Source organism: Colias eurytheme, chromosome 16 (assembly GCF_061535395.1).
Source record: "Colias eurytheme isolate Ceu_HAF_F1 chromosome 16, ilColEury1 Martin Lab GWU primary, whole genome shotgun sequence".
Taxonomy (NCBI): Eukaryota; Metazoa; Arthropoda; class Insecta; order Lepidoptera; family Pieridae; genus Colias; species Colias eurytheme.
In genome coordinates this window covers 3,705,611-3,729,593 of record NC_142995.1, presented here as the reverse complement: position 1 = coordinate 3,729,593, position 23,983 = coordinate 3,705,611, and the positions used below count along the sequence as shown (strand labels likewise).

The following is a 23,983-nucleotide window of genomic DNA, read 5'->3' as shown; positions in this document are numbered from 1 at the left end:
GAAATTTATACTTTTTTAACTTACCTCATATTTTTTTGTTTTACGTATTTCAGCTTTCCAAAAAGTAAAATAAAAAGAAATATATGTGCCCATCAAGGTTACTGAGGATTACGACCCAGAAAAAAATACCTTTTGAAAAATAAACTTTGTAAAGTTAGCTGAAATTTGTGCAAGGCTGCTATAAACAGTTTTTCTTTGATGATTTTGGCTTGAAATTGACCCGTCGAAGCAACGCGTTTAAAAAGAAGATCTGAGTAGCTTACAATTTGGTAAACAGCATCTGATGCAAAATACAACTTTCCTCTATTTACAAAGGATGTTAATGCTATATTATATCGGTTCATATCCAAGCTTTGTTGCCAAAAGTTATTTAAAACTATCATTCTATACCAATTAAAATTGTATGTACCTATAAAGTATGACCATAATATTATAATATAAATACTGTTAAAAATATATGTCGTTATTATTTATAGACCATGATTTTTAGTTTTTTCTATTTTGAAAAATCCTGAATTTACAAACCAGCGTGGTCACTCGACAGAAAGAGACAAAAAACATGACTGACGTCATTGAAGGTCATATTTTCTTGTTACAAGTTAATGGTCATAGTGCAATCTCCAGTGTATTAGATATAAGCTTCTTGGATAAGTCTTGAAAAATCGGTACTTATAGTCTGTCCAATATAGGAATTGTCTTTTGACAGCTCGACGGTTGCGGGTTGATGTTGATACCATATGTGATGTCCAAAAGATTATCGATTGTGTTACCATTCCGATTATAAATTTATAATATTATTATAATTAATCGAATCAAGTACGTAAATACTAAATAATAATTACTACGTAAACGTTATAATAAATAATGTAATAATCAGAACACATATCGATACATTTTATGTTATACACTAAACTAAACGTGTCATAATCTCTATTGTTGAGCCAATTTAATAGGCAACATTTGACGTCTATCAATTTTATCTTCGAAGAGAGGTAACCTGCTTAAAAACATCGATTAAAGTGAATTAATCGATACCGATTTGAAACATTTGCCAATCGAATTTATTAATTTATGATGATTTTTATTCACAAGTAATCAATGCATTCGATTCTAGATGTCATATTTCGATTTTTAGAGTAACGTCTCTGGTATTTAAAAAGAAAAAAGGTTTACTGACACAAAATTGTAGTGACGTCAGTTCTTCAATTCAGAAATTGTTTATTATGTTTAGAATGGTTTATCAGTAAAATGAAATCTTAAAATTACTTGTATCGGTCATTATTATTATAAATATGTAGTCGTAATTGAAAAAAGTCAAGCAAATGTGCAGTTCTAACAAAACGAAATATCATGTTATATTCTATGTCGTCGTTACTAGGTTACGTTCTTGAATTTTGTTGAACTGTCAAATGTTGCCTATTAAAATGGCTCTACTATAATAATTATTGGGACCGTAATATTGCATTTGACAATAATATAGTAAACGCATACAAGAGCTAATCATTCATAATATTACAGAAGACTCCTCATCGGAAGAATCTAGTAAATTATAATTCTGACGACATGATATTAAAAGAAATTAAATTACTCTCGTAGTTTTATTTGTTTGTCATAAAGTAATAAAAAAAGTAAATCTTTATAACTATTATGTTAATATTTTATTTGGTTTCTATACAACATTTTATTTTTAATTAAATTAACTTTTATCGATTTTTTTTCATCACCTTCATACTTTTGATAACCAAATGAAATTTATTTGACTGATAGTTTTTGATACACAGAATATGAATGAATGAATGAATTAATGAATGAAAAATACTTTATTAATTTACACCTTATAGAATACATTTTATAAACTTAAAAATATAATATGCCTAAGTATGCTTTTTTTTTCACCTATTTTGACTTACCTGTTTACACCTGCTTGCCAGGTAGTTATTCACTGAAATGAGTAGGCAAGCATACCTGCATATTCTGTGTATCAAAAACTATCAGTCAAATAAATTTCATTTGGTTATCAAAAGTACAGTACTCCAAAATTAATAATGCGCATGCAGATCTTCGCTAATTATTGTATTTCCAGAAACACCCGAATCACCCCGAATCATTGAATCGTAAGTGCCCTAAACAATGCACTTGCATCTTGCACCTTGTTGGTCATACACAATCGAAAACAATTCGGGCGATAGGTGACGGTAGCCTGTCAGTCTAAAAATTCAAAAATCCGTCAGTCGTCTTTATTGGTCTTTATATATTGGTGGTGACCGCACGTATTATCTCTGTATGGAATTATATAGAGCTGCTGTTACATACCTTTCTTAGTTTTGTTTCAAAGTTGAATTTTCCGGTAAAATGATTATTTACACAGGTAGAAGATAGCAGTGGCGAAAGTGAAAATTAATAAGAGCATAATGAAAGTTGATCATTCTACGATATCAGAAATACAGATAATCTCTGATTCTGTAAATCCTTTGGACTGAGATTTTAATGATTAGATTTCTAAAATTTAAATGTAAACCAGTGTTTGAAAATCATTTTTTTAAATATGAACTTTGTCTTATTTTAACCTTCCATACACAATGATATTATATATAGAAACAAGAGGTAGATACGTCATCAACGCACCAAAATTGCTTCCGTGAATTGGTCCTATTTGGGACCAATGCAATCAGTCAGATTGTCACCGGTCCCAGTGAGCGCATGTGCCGATAGGTACATTAAAGTTGTCGAAAATGCCTTCCTGTGTGTTCAGAAAGTGCACGTTTTCGTGCAAAAAGATAAAGGAATATCATATCACAGGAAAATATATTAAATTATTACAGTTTATGAGTAAAAATAACAATTCACAATTCTTTATGAATGACACATGCTTGACACTTGTATTGAAATAATGAAACTTGAAAGGGATAAAACATTGCTTCAATCACTAGTGTGACAAAGCTAGCGTACACTGTGTTCAAAGATTATCATGTATAAAAAATTATATTCTTTTAATATCATGTCGTCAGAATTATAATTTACTAGATTCTTCCGATGAGGAGTCTTCTGTAATATTATGAATGATTAGCTCTTGTATGCGTTTACTATATTATTGTCAAATGCAATATTACGGTCCCAATAATTATTATAGTAGAGCCATTTTAATAGGCAACATTTGACAGTTCAACAAAATTCAAGAACGTACAGTGCGACACAAAAGAGATGAAAATAAATGAGGGCGCCACCGTCGCTCATATAGCAACACTGATACTGCGACGCAAGCGATCTTGATATTATAGAATAAAAATCCAAAAATGTATATAATATAATCTAAAATAAATACCGCGATTTAAACCGTTATAATTGTTTCAGTGTAGCAATAGTGTAATTTAAGACAAAAATACATTAGTATTTTAATTGACCTACCTAGGTAAAATTTTACTTAAATGTATTTGGAATTAGTTATTTTATAAAAATCAGTCAAGTGTTTAGACTGAAGAAGCGCACATAGAATCAAACATACAAACAAACAAGCATACATGCAGCTCAAACACATTACCCTCTTTCTGGGTCCGTCGGGTAGAAAAAAACAAGGCGATTTGAAAACCACATATTTTTATTTTTTTTTGTAGATAAATTTTGTACATTAATATAATTCATCAAAATCTAAATATTCTACTCCTTCAAAGGACTGATCATCACTCTGTTTCGAAGTACTGGCAAGAGGGTACGGGGCATCTTCAGTATCTGTAAATATGATACAGTAAATATGATTTTTTTTCTTATGGTTTGATTGATTAATAGATAGATAGCTGTATGAAAACAGTTATCACTATACTATGTAGTAAAATCTAAACTAGGTACTTTATTTGAGGCTGGTTGGATTGGATATAACTTCTTGACTCAAATTGTGCTGGTCGCACTATAAAAACTAGTTTTTGTTTACATACAAATAACCTCAAATTAATTTGCGAAAACGTAATAATCGCCATACATACATACATTAAACACTCGTTACTAATGGAATATTCTATTTTACGTAGTACTGAGCAAAAATAAATGGAATCTCACCGGTATATTCTGCTGTACGTTTGTAAACGTTTTCCAAATCAGTCAATAAATTTCCAGCTTGAAATTCGGACAAACAACGAATAAAAACTTTATACACCACATCACGGACACCGCTACGTTTAACCTTTTTCATAATGTCTCCTTTTTTATTTAAATTTCTTGTTCTAAATAACAATTTTATCTCAATAATTCTCCACTTCACGAAAAAAACAACAAATTTTTATTCAACTTGACAGCTACATTGCCAATTCAGGGTTGCCAGGTAATGAAAAACGAATTAGTTCCAAACACAGAACAGTAAAAACATATAGAAGTGCTGTAATGTCTGATTAGTATGAAAACCAGTGTCGCCAAACCCACACATTTAAACCGATAGTTATACAGTACACTACAAGTAAACTATGCCTTTGATTGGACAACTTAATTTGAGTAAAAACTGACTTAGGTTATAAATTCAGCATTTCAATATGTACCCTAACGCACCATGTTACGGTTTATTTTAGTATAACATCCCTAGGTATATTAGCTGTTTTGTTTCTCATTGCACAGAAATTCCAAATTCGAAAACATTCAGCTACTCCACAACAGAGGGCGTTAGTTTTCGATAGATATAAAATTGAAACGCAACACATAGAGATAAGGTTGAAATTTGTGTCACTCAATATTAATGACATTAACTTGATATTTATCTGATGCTATGCTCTGAGGGATGTCAGCCTTGTTATCGATAATTCACAAATAAATATTTTTTGTGTATTTTTTTTTCTTTCTTTTATATGAGTATAGTATAATGCGTCACATTTTGGAGTATGTTTATTACTACTAAGTACGTCTTTTTATATTATTATTATTAAATAAAAAACGGAATAGAATAGTATAAATCTATATTTACAAAATACAAACAGAAAATATACATTATTTTAAATCTTGGAACTGCTGTAGGTTTGATGTATCGGTGGCCTTTGTTAGACCGCTTAGTACTGTTCGGCATCCAGTTAACTCGTCACGTTGCATTTATCCATTTCTCTTTTAAATTAGCCTCTTTGGGAAATCTATAAATAAATAAGACAAATGAAAGCTAAGGAAAAATAAAATAAAATTTAATATTTATAATGTTTGTCTTTTCTAAAGTATCGATACTGTCGATATGCACCACAAGCATCACTAAAGCGAAATTCGTTTGTTTATTGCAATAATATTCCAGAAAGTCTTGTTTGCTGTTCAATCTATAATAGTACTAATTTCTTATGGATTAAGGTTCATTTTCACTAGATATTTGTATACAATTTTGACAAATTACGACAAGCGAAGTTATAACATAAAATATAATTAAAATAAATTAAAATAAGACTTACCGACGGTATGAAATGCCTTCATTGCTGATATTATTTCGTCTGCTATCATTTTTGCACTCTTTATACCGAACAACACGTCCTAATTAATGAATAAATATGGAAAAAAGGTTTGACAGCTGACAACCGACTCGAATATTTTTCTGCGCACAACTGAGAGCAAGTTAGGTGATCTAAACTTATCATTGACACGTGGGCCACGCCCACATCACACTTCTATCTACTTTACTGTTCTGTGGTTCCAAAATAATTAATTTCATCTCTTTTATGTCGTACTATAACCTAGTAACGACGACATAGAATATAACATGATATTTCGTTTTGTTAGAACTGCACATTTGCTTGACTTTTTTCAATTACGACTACATATTTATAATAATAATGACCGATACAAGTAATTTTAAGATTTCATTTTACTGATAAACCATTCTAAACATAATAAACAATTTCTGAATTGAAGAACTGACGTCACTACAATTTTGTGTCAGTAAACCTTTTTTCTTTTTAAATACCAGAGACGTTACTCTAAAAATCGAAATATGACATCTATAGATACGTTATATACTCACAATATATCCAAAAAAAATGCTTCATATCTCTAGGAGTAATTGTATTCTATGCTTCATATGCAGTGTCAGGCACACACAAATACAAGTATCATTTTACTTAATTTATTACATTCACAGACTGTATAAGAGAGATGGCTCTAATAAAATGATATAAACAAAAAAGACAAAGATAGTTTGTCACTTCCGCGCAGGTGTAAGCAAAAGTCATAAGAATTCACCAATTAAATATAAATAAACAAATAGTTGCCATGGTAATTGGCATAGACTAACGACACAGAAGGTTCAATGTTATAGATTTTATGTTTCCTGCACAAGTAAACAAATGTGACAATTTCATTTACTATTTAATTATTATTATGATGTTGTATTAAAATGAAAAAACTTTTTTGGAGATATAACTGTATTAAGTATTTATTACTAGCTGTGGTGTTCGTTTTCGGTCATCATCATTTACCCGATAAACACCCACTGCTGAGCATAGTCCTCCTTATAGAATTCCATAAGTACCGATCTTACGCTATTCGTTTCAAGGCAGTTCCCGAAACCCGTACAAGGTCATCACTCCAACTTGTAGAATATAATAATAGTGGTGCCTAGATGAAAAAAAGGATGAAATAAAAGAAAGGATGAAAAAGCCTTTTTTATCTAAAACACAAATAAAATTTATGTTCAATAGCTATTTACAGAAAAGCAAATAGCATTTTTCGTCAGTAGCGATAATCTTTTCTTTAATGTAATACGTATATTCAACATCATTTTTGCAAAAAAACATTTTTGCCATCACGATTTCTTTGTATATAATAAATAGATATAAGTATTTGTTAATTACATGCACTGTGTGGATTTAAATATAAAAATAATCAAGTATTTACCCAAATCGAAATTAATAAAATAACCGTTCTATTTTCAATAATCGTCTTTGGTTGTCACTTGTCACTTGTCTTGGGAATTTCTATTGTTAGTTGTGGTGCATAAAGTATAGATTTACTCTATGCATGGGAACTACCCTCTCCCAATCAAATCGCAATGACCACAGCAGATTATGACGTATTCAAGTTAGTGTAAATTATTAAACTCTGGTTTCAAACAAGATATTATTTATCATTTCGTCCTCTGGACTCTGGTTATATATGCCTATGTGCTCCACGAGCACAGTTTTTACATAGCTAGTATAGTTACTATACTCTTTGAAGTACAGAATCGCAGATTATAATATACAGTAACTTGTTCTCGAGGAGTACACACTTCATTCAATATTGCATTCTGCGTAAAGTGATAAGTGATTATAACTTTGTGCGTTCGGCATAATCACAGCCGTGTATCAACATTCGTCGCTCTTCATCCAACATAATATTTAACATGGAATGTAAAAACTTAGTACACCGAAGTAATACCCTTACCCTTCAAGTTGAAATATTTGTCTACAATAATAAGCCTAGTGGTAGATTTACTTTCGAAAGTCCTAAGTACATTATCAGTGGCCTTGGTGTCTTCCAATTAAAATTAGTATGTTTTAATAAAGACGGCCCCCCGACTGACAATTTGATTTTCATAAAATTCGTAAAACGGCGAGAAGAGGATAATTTTAAATACAATATCAAATTCACCAGCCATGCATTGGAAATTATTAACAAAAAATTTATAAGCGACGATGGAAATTGGCATTTAATTCATGATGACAAGGAAGTTAGATCATATACCATTGATGTTTCAATTGTAATGGACATTCTACCGCCTGCTAGTGCCTTTGCATCTCTGCATGAGGACAGGGAATTGATTGATTTTGAGTTAAGAGGTGAAGATGGATCAGTACACATGCATAAAGCTGTACTTGCCGCTTCCAGTCCAGTTTTTCTTAGGATGTTAGGTGGCACTTGGAAGGAGAGCACTGAAGGCCTTGTAGATGTTCCCGGCACGTCCAAAACCACACTGGAAGCTTTTAAAGACTATTTATATTTGCATTCTTTACCTGACACTGGTTTGGAACATTTGCTCCTTCTTGCTTCTTATTATATGATGCCAGATTTAGAAGAATTATGTGTGCATAGGCTGGTGAACTGTCTAACAGCTGAAAATGCATATGATTGGCTAGAATTTGCTACAAAACATAAGGTGACAAGACTTTTTATTGCAATACTGGAGTCTGTTCAGAATGGGGAGGTCAGTGTTGAAGATATGAGGGAACATTTTATGAATGAGGTTAAAAATAAAATAATATAGGTCTCATTTTATTTCATTCATGAAGATAACACATATTATGTATGTTTTTTGTTTAATTGTTAAGTATAGTTAATAGTTATTACAGTAGAATAATATATTTTCATGTAAGAATAAATACATAAGTAAATAACTCATTTTTGTACCATGGACCTAAACTTTAAACGTCTTATGTATATTTTAATGTATGGATAAAGTGGAAAGAAAAGTGTGAGCATTTTTTTTTATTGTATCAAAATGATAAAACACCATAAATATAATTTAAATTGGTTATGATTGAATTTTGATTACATTTCCATTATAGTAATAAAATAAATAAATAAGCAAATATAATATTGAGCAAATATTACTACATACTTACTTACTATAAATAAAATAGTTTATGTAAGGGAGTTTAATTTTATTTCATACATATTGTAATGTGTAAAAATGCTCTCTTCTATTTTTCAATACATATTTGTATTAAAGTAAGAAACTTTTATATTTATTACATTCATTTGTCTCACTATAGAATGATTTTAATAATTAACTTTTTTTTTTGAAGTGTTTGATAGAAAATGAAAATTAATTTAAGCGGGCGCACGCTGCAGGTAGAGATTGTCTAATCTAAAAATGAACGCCCCTCCACTAAACTTAATTGTTTCAATGTGTGAGGACAAATAATTATTGAACCACTTTATATGTGTGCGCGCGGCGATTCTACTGCAAACTTTGACTGTCTCGCGCACTGATTTGTCAACTAATCGGGCGATCAGTTCAGGTGCCTAGCATTGTATGGCGGGGAGAGCGCGCTATGTACGGAATGACACGTCCGTTCTGTCGTGCATCGCGTCATTTATGCACTAGTTGGCCAACTGGTCCTGTCGTTCGGGCATGGATTGGACTGGAGGACTGAACGACCAATGAGGCAGACCAATTTGTGTGTATTGCGTCTATACACGTACTTTGAATGTGAGCGTAAACACAGTGGAGGGGCGTTCATTTTTAGATTAGACAATCTCTACCCGTCTCGCGGGTATTATATTTTGAAAGGTAGGTATGTACGTTGTTGCAGCGCTGTGTTAAGTTGAGAATAGAGCAAAATGAACAATCTTCTAAGGTGATACGTATAATATTCATGGCCAAATATAAAAAGTAAAATATGTGTATGTATATCAAACTAGATGACATTTTCGAGAATTCTGTTTGATCAAAAACATAGACCGGGAGATACTGACACAAAATTTCGAGTCATTTGTAACAGGATGGCGGTTCTACAGGGGTCTTAGTACGCAATGACAAAAAGAAAAATGATGGTGTGAACACTGGTACCGGCGGTTTAGTCGCGTGGGCGTTAGTCGAACTCGTCGTAAAAATAGCGAAAGTCAAACGATTTGTAACACAAAAATTTTAGAATTTACCGATAGCCCATAAAAAAGAAGTAGGCGGTACTGTCATGCCATACTTTTCCGGTGTGACTTACAGCCCGCCATACCGACGCAAATGTGTTGATTTAAAAAAAAACAATTCAACCATTTGTATAGTGCCACAAACTTATCTGACCCGGTGACAGTGTCACTGATGTCGCTTTCTTTTTATATAAACAAAATATTCCGTATGAAAAGTCTGTGAAAATGTGACATTTCAAAATGGCGGCACGTAGTTCCAGTTTTTGCCACCGGGTCAGATAAGTTTGTGGCACTATACCAGGCTAACTTTTGCACAGATAACCATCGTCGTCTAGCCATTTACGAAAATCACCATACCATACTTTTTGGACGATTCCAAATGGTCGCCATACCGCCGAAAATCTACAAAATTTTTTTTTTTCGCCAAACTTTTTGTACCAGTATTGCATTTAGATTTTTGGAGAGTATTTGATAAAATGTGACCATTATTATATTTGCCATACTTCTTGTAGGGGGAAAAAGTGCTGCCATACTTCATAAATAAATTTATTATTAATTTATAGAAGTGAAGACTTCTACCACCTAGATCTTTGAAATTTTGTATTTATATTTGTTGAACCTCAAACTGATAGGAAAGATTAATGCCATACTGTTACAAATCGTTCAGAATACGAATAAAATCATACAATAAAAAAAAATCTTATACACATTCGCCACCTCCCACAGGTATGGCATTATCACACTTCTATTTATAATCATTTAGGAGTTGTTGAAAAAAAATTTAGGGTGTTACAAATGGTTCGGTGAAAAAAAAAATTTGCAGATTTTCGGCGGTATGGCGACCATTTGGAATCGTCCAAAAAGTATGGCATGGCGATTTTCGTAAATGGCTGCACGACGATGGCTACCTGTGCAAAAGTTAGCCTGGTACAAATGGTTGAATTGTTTTTTTTAAATCAACACATTCGCGTCGGTATGGCGGGCTGTAAGTCACACCGGAAAAGTATGGCATGACACTACCGCCTACTTCTTTTTTATGGGCTATCGGTAAATTCTAAAATTTTTGTGTTACAAATCGTTTGACTTCGCTATTTTTCCGACGAGTTCGACTAACGCCCACGCGACTAAGCCGCCGGTACCAGCGTTCACACCATTGTTTTTCTTTTTGTCATTGCGAACTAAGACCCCTGTAGAACCGCCATCCTGTTACAAATGACTCGAAATTTTCTGTCAGTATCTCCCGGTCTATAAAATATGTATTAAAATTTGACTCAATAAAAAAAAATCACGAAGTTACCTCTAATTTTCACACTTACGTTTTCTACTTGGCATGGTAATACCTATTATGATTTTTTTTTCATAAACGAAAATACTAGCTGTGCTCCGGGGTTTTACCCATAGTGCTCCGCCCCTGTTGGTCTCAGCGAGATGATATATAGCCTATAGCCTTCCTCGATAAATGGGCTATATAACACCTAAAGAATTTTTAAATCAGGTAGTTCCCGCGTTTAGCGCGTTCAAACAAACTCTTCAGCTTTATAATATACTAGCTTACCGCCCGCGGCTTCGCCCGCTTTGTCTAAAACCTAATAAATTATATACTAAAACCTTCCTCTTGATTAAAGCATACATAGGGACAGAGAAAGCGACTTTGTTTTATACTATGTAGTGACTAGCTGTGCTCCGCTCCTATTGGTCCAAACTCCAAAGAATACTTATACTCTAAAAAAGAGATATTGGTCTGCGTGATGATATATATTGTAGGTATTGGGACCATAAAATGTTACCATGTCTGATTCAAAGTTATCACAGAATCAAATCTATACCTTCCCCGATTCATCGGTCTTCGGCGTTGCCGCTATTTAGTAATAATTTTTAAATCACTTCTTGTATCTCCAGATATAGTTTATAATATAGGCATAACGAAACATGATTCATATGCTTATTTAGACTTTAAAAATGCATTGAATTGTAAAGAATGGGAAAAATATAATCACATTTATACTGACGCATCAAAATCATCACCTCAGAGTTGTGTAGGAGTTGGAGTGTTTCACCAGCAGTTCAACATTTACATAAAAAATAAACTTCCGCCAGAATCGTCAGTTTTTACTGGAGAATGCATAGGGACATTTAAGGCCGTAGAGTATATAATCTTATTTATTTATTTTTTTATTTATTTAATTATTTATTGCACACACAAAAGAAATAGAGACACATAAAGTACAGCTAATAGGAAATAATGTGTACAAACGGTGGCCTTATCGCTAGGTAGCGATCTCTTCCAGGCCACCGTATGTAATAAGTAAGGAGAGACGTTAAAAGGAGGTGGGTGAGCAAAAAATAAGGCTTTAGGAAAAAATCTTAATGAAACTGCCAAAAACAATTATATTTACAGATTCCAAGAGTTCCTTGCAAAGTCTTCACAAATTTTCATTTCTTAATAAACCCTTTTACCCCATTATTTTTGATATTAAAAGTAAATTATTAGAATGTTCATTGAAAGGTTATGCTGTTACATTTGCTTGGATACCAAGTCACAGTGATATCCAAGGAAAAGAAAAAGCTAATGAGTTGGCAAGGTCTGCTGTGCGATGTGGAGACATGTTTCCCTATCAGAGTTATTTCCATGACTTGGTCAGTCTGCCTTAATACTTGCACGAGTCTTGGGAAATTATCTGGAAACAAAGTATATTATATAAAGGAAAGCAATATTATAAGTTACAAGAAGTCGTTCAAAGTTACAAGTTACAGAAGTTACAGGCTGTAAGCTTGTAACCTCTATTATTATAAAAATGCGTCTTGGTCATACATGTAATGCCCAGCTCATCTTGCGAGACTGGGTATTTTAAACAGTGCCATTTGTGAATGTGGAACTGATCTAAGAGACAAAGATCATATATTTTTTGCATGCCCCTTACTTGACCACTCTTCCTTTATATATCCAACCTGATATCCGTTCGTATTTCGTTTCCTACTCGTATGTTATGTTTACTACAAAATCCTATAAAGTTATACAACGCCTTAGCATCATTTATAATAAGTAATAATTTAAAGTTATATCTAATAATATAAATAAATATATTTGTATCTAGTAACATAAAATGTGTCTATAATACGTAAATAATAATATTAGCTAATAATCTAAGTATACATCTTATATATAAAATTCTCGTGTCACAATGTTAGTCTGCATACTCCTCCGAAACGGGTGGACCGATTCTCATGAAATTTTCTGTGCATATCGGGTAAGTCTGAGAATCGGCCAACATCTATTTTTCATATGTACCACGGGCGAAGCCGGGGCGGACCGCTAGTAATATATAAATATTTCCCAACTCCTCTGACTTAAATCTAAATCTCCTAACCTTTTCCTTACCGCGAATTGTTTCCTTACCTTTTAACATACTTGACATTGGCAAATAGTCACATCTTCTTGCCATGAAAAGCAAAAAAAAAAATATGTGTCTATGTTTAGGGAAGTCCTCTGGTTAAAGCGTCTTATTTACGGTCCATCTTGACGTACGTCCCGCCAAGGTCATACACGATGCACGACGCAAAACGACAGTGAATAGCGTTGACGTACGTCAATAATTATTATTATTATCTTGCTGGATGTGCACGACCAACTTTTCATCCAGCAAGCACCCCCACCACCGCGAACGTCGTGCAGATGGACAGTGAATAGCGCGGACGTACAGCAGATCAGTGTTGCCAACAGAAATTAATGTAAATACTTGGAAACGTGGCCTATTGATATGATTTTTTTGTGATAACTTAGTGAGTACATGAGCAAGCAAGAAACGGTTATTTTTGATTTTTATGTACACAGGAAATCCCAATTATCATTACTTTTGGATCAACCTTGTACACATGGACAGTTTATATTCAGAAGTTATTATTTTAAAAGAACTCCAAGGCGAATTGTTGAATAACACAGATTTTATGCAAAAGTCCACTGCAGAAAAATGGCAATTTATTTAAAAAAAATATCTTGACGAATATGTTTGTTTAAAAAAAATGATTAGCTATATACTCTCTGTTCCCGCCACTTTAGCATTTACTGAAAGAGTCTTTTCGGTCATGAATGTGAAGTGGCGGGAAGAGAGAAAACGAGCTTCATTAAAAATTAATTAAAAATGAGCTCTTGAAATATATAAATTTAGATTTGGAATGTTTGGATTCATATAATTCATTTAAAAATAATGAAAAATTCTTAGTTACTGCAAAAAGTATAAAAAAATACATTTTTAAAAATATTTATTTACTCTTTATTTACCTTCTTTAAAATCAGATATACTCTATTTCTTCAAATAAAAGTTGGCAACCCTAGCCATGCTTGATGCGCGCACGATCGTCAGTAGGATACATCCAGCACCGCGGCCTTGAGCCGACGTACGTCGGGGATTGACCGTGAATAAGACGCTTTAGCTGTGCTTGTAAAGCGTCTTATTCACGGTCAATCCCCGACGTACGTCGGCTCAAGGCCGCGGTGCTGGATGTATCCTACTGACGATCGTGCGCGCATCAAGCATGGCTAGGGTTGCCAACTTTTATTTGAAGAAATAGAGTATATCTGATTTTAAAGAAGGTAAATAAAGAGTAAATAAATATTTTTAAAAATGTATTTTTTTATACTTTTTGCAGTAACTAAGAATTTTTCATTATTTTTAAATGAATTATATGAATCCAAACATTCCAAATCTAAATTTATATATTTCAAGAGCTCATTTTTAATTAATTTTTAATGAAGCTCGGTTTCTCTCTTCCCGCCACTTCACATTCATGACCGAAAAGACTCTTTCAGTAAATGCTGAAGTGGCGGGAACAGAGAGTATATAGCTTATCAATTTTTTTAAATAAACAAATTCGTTAGGACATTTTTGTAAATAAATTGCCATTTTTCTGCAGTGGACTTTTGCATAAAATCTGTGTTATTCATCAATTCGCCTTGGAGTTCTTTTAAAATAATAACTTCTGAATATAAACTGTCCATATGTACTAGGTTGATCCAAAAGTAATGATAATTGGGTATTTCCTGTGTACATAAAAATATAAAATAACTGTTTCTTGCTTGATCATGTAGGTACTCACTAGGTTATCACAAAAAAATCATATCAATAGGCCACGTTTCCAAGTATTTACATTAATTTCTGTTGGCAACACTAATCTGCTGTACGTCCGCGCTATTCACTGTCCATCTGCACGACGTTCGCGGTGGTGGGGGTGCTTGCTGGATGAAAAGTTGGTCGTGCACATCCAGCAAGATAATAATAATAATTATTGACGTACGTCAACGCTATTCACTGTCGTTTTGCGTCGTGCATCGTGTATGACCTTGGCGGGACGTACGTCAAGATGGACCGTAAATAAGACGCTTAGCCTATGTGCTCCGGTGCTAAAGTATTAACAGACGTTCGAATTTGGTACGGACCGCACCGTGACCTTGGTGCGCTCCGGACCATATTCGATCATGTGTACAGTGGTCCGCCGGACATAATTATTATTATTGACGGTACGGTTGGTTCGATGGTTTTTTCTTCCGAACTTGGTGCGGACCGTACCAAATTCGCGCGTGTGGACGGGCGATCGCACCGGACAGCGCATTAGTCATAGACTATATACTTATTATAGGTCTACCAGAATCTGATGGCATATTTATATTTCAAAAATACGAGATTTTCATGTGGCAACTTTATTTGACAACTATCAAATTGGTTGTCAAATTATTTGTGTTGATGATTAATTTTTAGGATTTTGTCTTCAAAATCTTCAAAATGTCCATAAAACTGCTGCGATCACAAGCAAGAGGTGTTGTTTACAATGTGTATAGAAAAATATTCGATGAAGAAGGGTCAAACACATCACAATTTTCAATTTTAAAGCGCGTGAAAGATTTTATTGCTAAGTTGGACTTACCCGGTTTTGATACTTTAATTTAAAAATGTTATAAATAGGTAACTATAATATTGTTTGTTGATTAAAATATAATTTTATGAAAACTTATAACAGATTCGGCTATTTGTCAAGTCCAAGGTGTACAAGTCAATTTTATAATGTGTTAATACTTACGAAAATAAACATGATTTTATTTTATTATTGTTTTATTTTATAAAAAATTATAAACAATCGTTAAATATACCTAGTAAATAAGTTTTGATCTGCATTATCATTACATCCATATTTTCACATGCCATAATTATATACATATATTCAAATATAGGTATGTGTAAATACATAATATTATTATGTATTTTAGAAAAGTAATATGTATATTATACATGTAATAAGTACCTAGATAATAATACGTGGATATCTCATTATTAAATACAGTATTATCCACTTGTGTAATGTGACTAATGATATTGAGGACAAAATAAAAAATACGCAGTATCAAGATCGTTCAGTCCATTTTCCCTAGGGTTGCACACTCTAAATTTTGATTTCCCTAATTGCCATCAGATTCTGGTTTACCTATAGTTATTACAGCTTCAGTCACAACTCACAGTTCTACCGCCAAACAAAACGGACGTCGGTCGATCGTTATCAATGGCGATGGCGTCGGATGACGTGGCTAATACTGAAAAAAGATTAATAATATAAATTTTAGAACTCTACAAAGATTTATGATATGACTGCATATGTCTGAATGAATCCCTGTCTTTTAAATATAATTTTGCCCATTCTTTTCTCTTCGTTTTCTTCTTTTCAATGGTTGTAACTTGTACTTGTACTTGTACCAAAAGAATCCTTGAACTGAGGTCGAGTTGTGTTCGGTAGTAGGTTCGACGTTTTACGTTATGCAAGCCGCCCTTAAGCATAGCTAGACAACCTCTTTATGTTGATTTGTTGTTTGAAATTTGAATTCAAAATGGCGTTTTATTTATTGTTTTGGTCAAGAAGCTTATATCTTTTGGTTTTGGTGGAAGATAAACAAAATCTGTTCTTCGTATATCGTAGATTTTGGTATTTACTCAGTTAATGTACAATACACTGAATTTTTTAATTCGTAATAATTCTGCCAAAAGTGAAAAAAGAAGAAAAAGTGTTATGTGTAAACAATTCTTTGTGTGTAGATGATAATTATTGTGATTTGTGACTAAATATTTGCATTATGTACCCAATGACTGTTCTATAAGGAAGATAAAACATAACAATTTATGAGAAAACTTCTCTAATTCGTCATGTTCTGGCTGTAGAATCAATTGGAGAGGAGATATTATTATGTCCAAAGAAAACAACGGCTTCTTCATATACAATTCCAATATGGCGAACGGCAACGATATATTGGTATCGAAAATTAGAACGAGATTTTAAAATCCCGCAAAATATTTCAAGGAAAAGTATAAAATGTGAATGTAGTTGTATTCACATAATATTTAAGCCGAATTAAGTCCTACATTCCTAAATAAAGATATTCAGTAAAATTCAAATGAATTATCCATTTTTTGCTGATAATAGTGAGTTTTAATATTATATAAAAATGTTATTATATTATTAATATTATATTAAAATAAACTTATTGATCTACAATGTTGGTGTTTTATTTTTAATTTCCTATATAAATTTGAATAAGGATGAGAATAAGTAGTGTTGTACCCAGCATCGAAAATTTTATCGATATCGATATGAAGTTTTATCGATACTAGCACTCGTACAGAGACATCACTAGCAACGACAACTTTTAAATGTTGGCAGCAATGTGGGTCATGTAACATGTTTGACGTGAACTTTTCATAGGTTGGTATATAAGACTTGACCTAAGTAATACATGCATATGTGTGCGTGAGCTCGAAATCGAAGTACTGAGTGTGGTACTGAGTGCCCAGTGTTACCAACTCTACCAACTTTTAGGTAGATCTACCTATTTTCACTTCAGTCTACCTATCTACCACCCTAGACCTAAAATCTACCAACTTTTTAAATTGTTTGACATATCACCACTTTGCGATATGTTGCAACATGCGACGATGCGTCAAGCTAGAGTCCAGCCCCACTAGCCAAGTGGCTTTCGTTTAGCGTAACGTTTGATAGAATAGATTATGAATGTATGAGATTGACGTAAGCTGTAGATAAATGTATCGACAGCTCTCTCTCTCTTACAGCTTGCTGTATTGATTTAACTATATTGTACTGTGTGATGTAATGTACTGTACTCAGCTATATTGATGTGATATTTATCTGTACTATGATTAATTAGATTCAACTTATTTTATGACATGTATTTTAGGAAATTATTTTACTTGATCTATGAATTGTGCTAAATAATGTAATTTTTAATAAAATTTTTTTCCCTCAACTATGCTGTGTGCATACAATTAATTGGTTGGCATTTCACCGCAACATGTAATTAAATTTGTGTATAACGAGGCAAAATTGTCAGCTGTGGTGTGCACCTTATTAAATAAATCTTATGTGTATATAAAATTCTCGTGTCACAATGTTAGTCTGCATACTCCTCCGAAACGGGTGGACCGATTCTCATGAAATTTTCTGTGCATATCGGGTAAGTCTGAGAATCGGCCAACATCTATTTTTCATATGTACCACGGGCGAAGCCGGGGCGGACCGCTAGTAAATAAATAAATATTTGTTATGTTTGTGTTAATTATAATGCTTAACCAAACCTAACGCTATTTCATTTGTTGTGTTTGTGTTAATTATAATGCTTAACCAAACCTAACGCTATTTCATTTGTTATGTTTGTGTTAATTATAATGCTTAACCAAACCTAACGCTATTTCATTTGTTATGTTTGTGTTAATTATAATGCTTAACCAAACCTAACGCTATTTCATTTGTTATGTTTGTGTTATTATAATGCTTAACCAAACCTAACACTATTTTATTTGTTATGTTTGTGTTATTATAATGCTTAACGAAATATTAATACCTAAGATTATTAGAATGCTAATTATATAGTGTGGAAAAAAATGAATAAACTCCCAATTAATTTAAAAGCGTTTTTCTTTACCTGGCCCAATTATCTTTAGATTTTCAAATGTGTCAAGTGATTTGTTTTATTGTTATCTTTTTTATCACCTGGAAATGTTTAGCTTTAAGTCCAGCCACCAATTTATTACGCAACTAGATTTTTTTTATATGCATTGTGTAATTTTGGGTTGGGTTTTTCACGCGTACAATGATTGTACGCGCCAGAACAGATCGACACAATAATACAGTTGTGATAAAGGTAACGCAATATAAATTATTATCAGAATAGCTATAGCGACGTAGCAATAATACCTATAGGTACGTATATAGATATACGTATAGGTATCTATAGCACTTTTAATGCGCCCGCCATACGCTTGGGGCGCTAGTGTTCATGGGTTCTCGTTTTATCACGCAAGATGGCTCTCTTTTCCTTATACATAGTTACTATCATAGGTTACTATACTCCAAAGAGTATAGTAATATAGAGGGAAAAGAGCGCCATCTTGCGTTCTTCTGTGCCAATTATCTTTGAAGCGCCACCTACTTTTTTTCTCCAGAACTAATTGCATATATACATACCTATAGATAGGTATACTATAGGCTTCAGTATACCTACCTATACGTATGTATATATAGCTCATACTAAACAAGTTACCACTACAAGGCTCGTTTCAATATTTGATATCAATCCACAATCTACAATCTTAGTAATTCGCTGTAGTTGTCATTTTCGATCTAAAATTGTGGATTAATATGGAATATCGAAACTAGCCGTTGATTATTACCTGGATATATCGGGAAATAATGTTCCAGTTTAATGTTTATATAGGTAGGTAGCTTGTATGAAATATTCTACTAAAATTTGGTCTTTCATGTACATGAACATTGAATGAATACTACGTTGAACATTAAACTGACACATGCATGAACAAATAATACTACAAATAAAACCAATATTTTCTTTCATTTTCTATTTTTATAATGTCTTCTTTTTTTATAATAGTCTCTAGCAGCTAATTTTATCTCATCTTCGCCCTCATATTGAATTTTTCCACACAAAATTCGATTTACTGATTTGCACCAGCTGTAAATTAATATATTTATGGTGTTATTTAAAAAAAAATTAATTAATTGATCCCTATGAACGGGACATTTAAAAGGATAGGTCACCATCAAGTTACAAATTGCAATAATATTAATTTTTAAATTACTTTTGGGTACATTTTTGTACAATGTTGAAGTTGTTATCAATTGAATATCCTGGAAGCAACTGGCAAGCTCTTGGCTTGGATAACAGAGCCATTTTTTATTATTATATTCTTTCTTTTTGATAAAATCGTTATCTTTACTATTTTCACTACCAATTAGGGTTTGTCTGCAATATTGACATGTCTTCACAACATTTTTTAAACATTTTGTGAGCACCCAACCACAAACAAAATTTTTCTGACCAGCATCGTTTTGATTTGGCAAATTTTGATTGATTATGTCTTCGCTTAGCGGAATTATTTCATTATGATTGGGAACATCAGAAGAAATCGGTTTTTCTTTTAAAAAAAAATCAAAATTTTGCAAACATTCATTATCATCAGGTTCACAATTGGCTCCCCTGGAATGCGATGTGTTAAAGTTATTAAGAAGCAAGGCTTTGAAAGCCCCCTCAAAAGATAATGAGTTGGGGGCATTGTTCCGTGCTCCGTAACTCCTGATGTTCCCAAAGAAGTTCTCAATGGGGTCTTGGTTGAAGTTTCTGGTCAACATTGCATCAAACCCATATTTAATTGATAGAACTTTCCACAGTTCTTCCATTCCTTCAATAGTTTTAATTAAATTTGTAACAGATGGGACAGATTTTTCAATAAATCGAACTTTGTTGTTGGCACAATCAACTTTTTCTATAAATCTTACACTTTTTAAAATACGTTTAGCTTTCCGCCACAGCTTATGGTGAGGAGAACTTGCCCTCACTGGACCTTTATAAATTTTGCCGTTTGGAATTTTTAAGGAACTGACATTTAACGTATCAAATAAATTATCAATCAGTTGTGTGATTGGAATTAAATCCCTGTGCTCCTCAGACAAGTCTCCTCTACCACACAAATGCTCAGTCACTACTGCTAAGCTGTGGCTAAATAGCTGTGTAGCCGATTTCACTCTCATTTTATTAATTTTTTCTGGATTTATATGTTCTTCCGTGACCTTATGTAGTAATCTTAGCTCTCCATATGACTTATCGGCGGCATACACATTTTGGAAGTACTCCCATTTTACAATTTTTTTTTCCTTTTCAAATGTGTATGCCATATTTTTTGTCATTAAATTATTTCGTAGACCCTTGATCAAATGGGGAGCGTCATAAAGAGGAATAATTTTTTTACTGTTGACACAGAAAAAATCACATTGCCATTCTTTTTCATTTCTTAAATAAATTTGTTTTGTTTCATTAACTAAATCTCTTATAGCACCAACATTGACAGCTGACTGGTCACATACTGTATTTGTGATAATAAGTCCAGATTCTTGAGCATGGCCTATAACAGATTTGATTAATGGTTTCAATTCATATCTGTTCAAGCAGTTCGTAAAATAATAGGCAATTGGCTGCTTGAAATTTCTTTTTAACCCTTTTACCATGAACACAAGCACATGATCTGCAATTTTGTTTTCCTTGTTACAGGCAAATCCTTCCAAACTATCTGTATGAGAATTGTAGTTTATTTGGGGTGTTATAGACATCTCATCAAACATGAGACTACAAAGTCTATCTTCACGGTCTCTGTTTATAATGCCCTCTTTGATTTTTTTGAAAATAACTTTATTGATTCCTGGTGTCAATTTGATTTGGCTCAGGAGATTTTTCAAAGCTCTTGCTGAAGGTAGCGTGAAATATTTATGCAGGAGAGTATAAGCTTTTGGGCTTTTCTTATATAGAGACAGGGCTAAAATTTTTTCCTCAAGCAAGAAACGTCTGCCTTTAGGTTTCTTACTTGCCTGCAATTGCATATGTACAAAAAGCTGTGACGGTTTTTTCATATTTTGCACAACTTTTTCAAAAGCAGTGCTTTTCGATATTTTTTGTGCACCTTCAAGTCTACTTTCAAATGTTTTTCTTTTTTTGCGTAAACGGCATATCTCACTGCGCAGATTCTTTATATTCTTTTGTAATACTTTCATTTGCCGACATTTGTATATTGGTTTATTGTTAGTAGAACCTGTAAACAAAACAATTAATTAATAAATTTCATAAAACGCTAAACATCGGTAGTCCGATATTAGGAAATTTTTGTATGGACCTAATTTCAAAAAAAGCATGAAATTTGGCATGCATGTAGCGATATATACTAATTGTTTTAGAAGGGGAAGCACGTTGAGAAATGTGTGCTCCACCCGTCCCCCCTCTTTTATGTCCAAAATTGTGGTTTTATTATTTTTTTATAAAAATGGCTAAAGCTAGAAGAAAACTGTTAAATACAAAATATGTTCTTCGTTAAATTATCTACAATATTGCTTTTGGTTGTACATATGTTGATAGACCTTATCGTTTTCAAAATAATACTCTCATTACTAACTACTTTTTTTAGATAATGTAGCCTATTTACATAATTCTCAATTTTGACACTCAATTTTGCTTTGACATATAAGGATTTTCGGAATTAAAAATGTATCTTATGTTAATTCTCAGTGTATAGGCTATCTCCTTACAAACTTTCATCTAGATAGGTCCAGTAGTTTCAGAGATCTGATCAGAGATTTCTAACTATTAATACAAGTTTTACATATTCACTAGAAACAGTCAAGTAAAAATAAAGATCGAGATGAATATTATGACTTACCATTTATATACTGTCTACTAGCGGCACTATAATTATGTTCAGTAAGTACTAGTTTAATAAAATTCTCATTCCTTTTTGATACAGGTGATGTAGTTTCAGGTCCGGAATTTTGAGAAGTATCTGGAAAATATAATTAACTATTTACTATTTACCTACTACTTTTACAAATCTTTACTGACTACCTGGCAGATTGACGATTATTCTAGTGTGTAAGGAATATATGGAAGATGAAAATCCATGGAGGGTTGTCGCGTAAGAATAACAGGACAGTTCTTTGGCATATTATGATAATATATAATATTATGTAGTTAGATGTAAGTAACATGTAATGTAAAATTATATTGTATATGGACATGACTTTAAAAGAGCAACTATGGAGTTTCTTGCCGGTTCTTCTCCATAGATACTGCTTTCCGAATCGGTGGTAAATTTAAAGAATGTAATGACGATTCAAAAGTGCTTCTGGAAGAAGTCTAATTGAATAAATAAATGTTTGAGTTTGAGTTTGAGTTTGTGTAAATTGCTGAAGCTAAACAAATTAAATTTTTAATTAAAGAAAGCTAGTCTAGTCTAATTGAAATTTGAAAAAATATTATGAAAGCTAAGTTATTAAGTAGCCTTACGTTTAAGAGTAATAGGCGACCAACTCATAAAATAAAAACAATTTTCATTGAAAATTGCTTCTAATGAAGTTATTGGCTGAGTGAAATGGTTAGTAGTTACAGTAGGTATGACCCTATGAGACCTACAATGCGCGTGGCCCAACCAACGCAATTCGCAAACTTGGCCAGTTTTAAAGTTAGAAACTTGCAATTTTATATAGAAATAATCAAATACATGTCTCAGCATTTCAGAAATTCCGACCTTTAAGGGTAAATAGACTTGAAAACAAAAACCTTAATGATAATATAAAATACGTACCTGCTTAGTAAAACAAAAAAAAAAGTCAAAAATTTTATTTAAGTTTACATAAGATCAAGAAAATAACAATGATGATTGCTTACCATGTCCCTTCGCTGTACTTGGTGCAAAGTGATTGTGTTCATCAATGCCAGGTGCAGTAGGCTCATTGTGGGATGTGTTCACTGCAGATGTAGATGGACTATTTATATCAACGGAGACAACTCTGGGTGAACCTAGTAACAAAATATTATTTTGATCAAAAAATAAATAACCAATCAATCAATGATACTACTAGCTTATAAGTATTTACATAATCAACATATAATTGTCATTTACTTTTCAACTAAATCTAAAAATATTAAAGTAAGGAAATATTTATTAATTTACTTATTTTTACCTCCTTTGCTCATAAATGACAAGAGATTTGCTATGTAAAATCAAACCATTAGTATAACTATACTATCATACAAAGTTTTTAAATACGCAGGTTTGTGAAAATGAATGATGTTTATTACTCTTGTATCAAAACTGCTAAATGAATATGGAGGAAACTGCCTACTAATACAGCCTAGCATATAGATAGACCAGGACAACATCATCATCATGGGGTGTCATCTTCATATTGAAGTTTGGATGTCAGCAAGCGAAATCCCTCATGGTTTTGTGCCACTATTTTCTGTTTGGTACATCAGTTACGTACTTTTTATTGCACACAAATTGCTTATGGGAAAGCT

General features: G+C 32.6%; 1 protein-coding gene and 1 long non-coding RNA gene across 2 annotated transcripts; one reads left to right on the top strand and one right to left on the bottom strand.

Moving 5' to 3' along the window:
• Positions 1-3,612: 3,612 nt before the first annotated feature.
• LOC149901693 (uncharacterized) lies at positions 3,613-4,153 on the bottom strand. The gene is made up of 2 exons (XR_016457635.1): positions 4,051-4,153; positions 3,613-3,726 (listed from the first exon to the last, which is right to left on the bottom strand). It is a non-coding gene; the product is annotated as an uncharacterized LOC149901693 (long non-coding RNA).
• A 3,139-nt stretch (positions 4,154-7,292) lies between these two features.
• LOC149901692 (speckle-type POZ protein-like) lies at positions 7,293-8,516 on the top strand. Its single transcript, XM_090110888.1, has one exon. The coding sequence runs from the start codon at positions 7,331-7,333 to the stop codon at positions 8,189-8,191; it is 861 nt and encodes a 286-aa protein (XP_089967014.1). The 5' UTR covers positions 7,293-7,330; the 3' UTR covers positions 8,192-8,516.
• Positions 8,517-23,983: the final 15,467 nt, after the last annotated feature.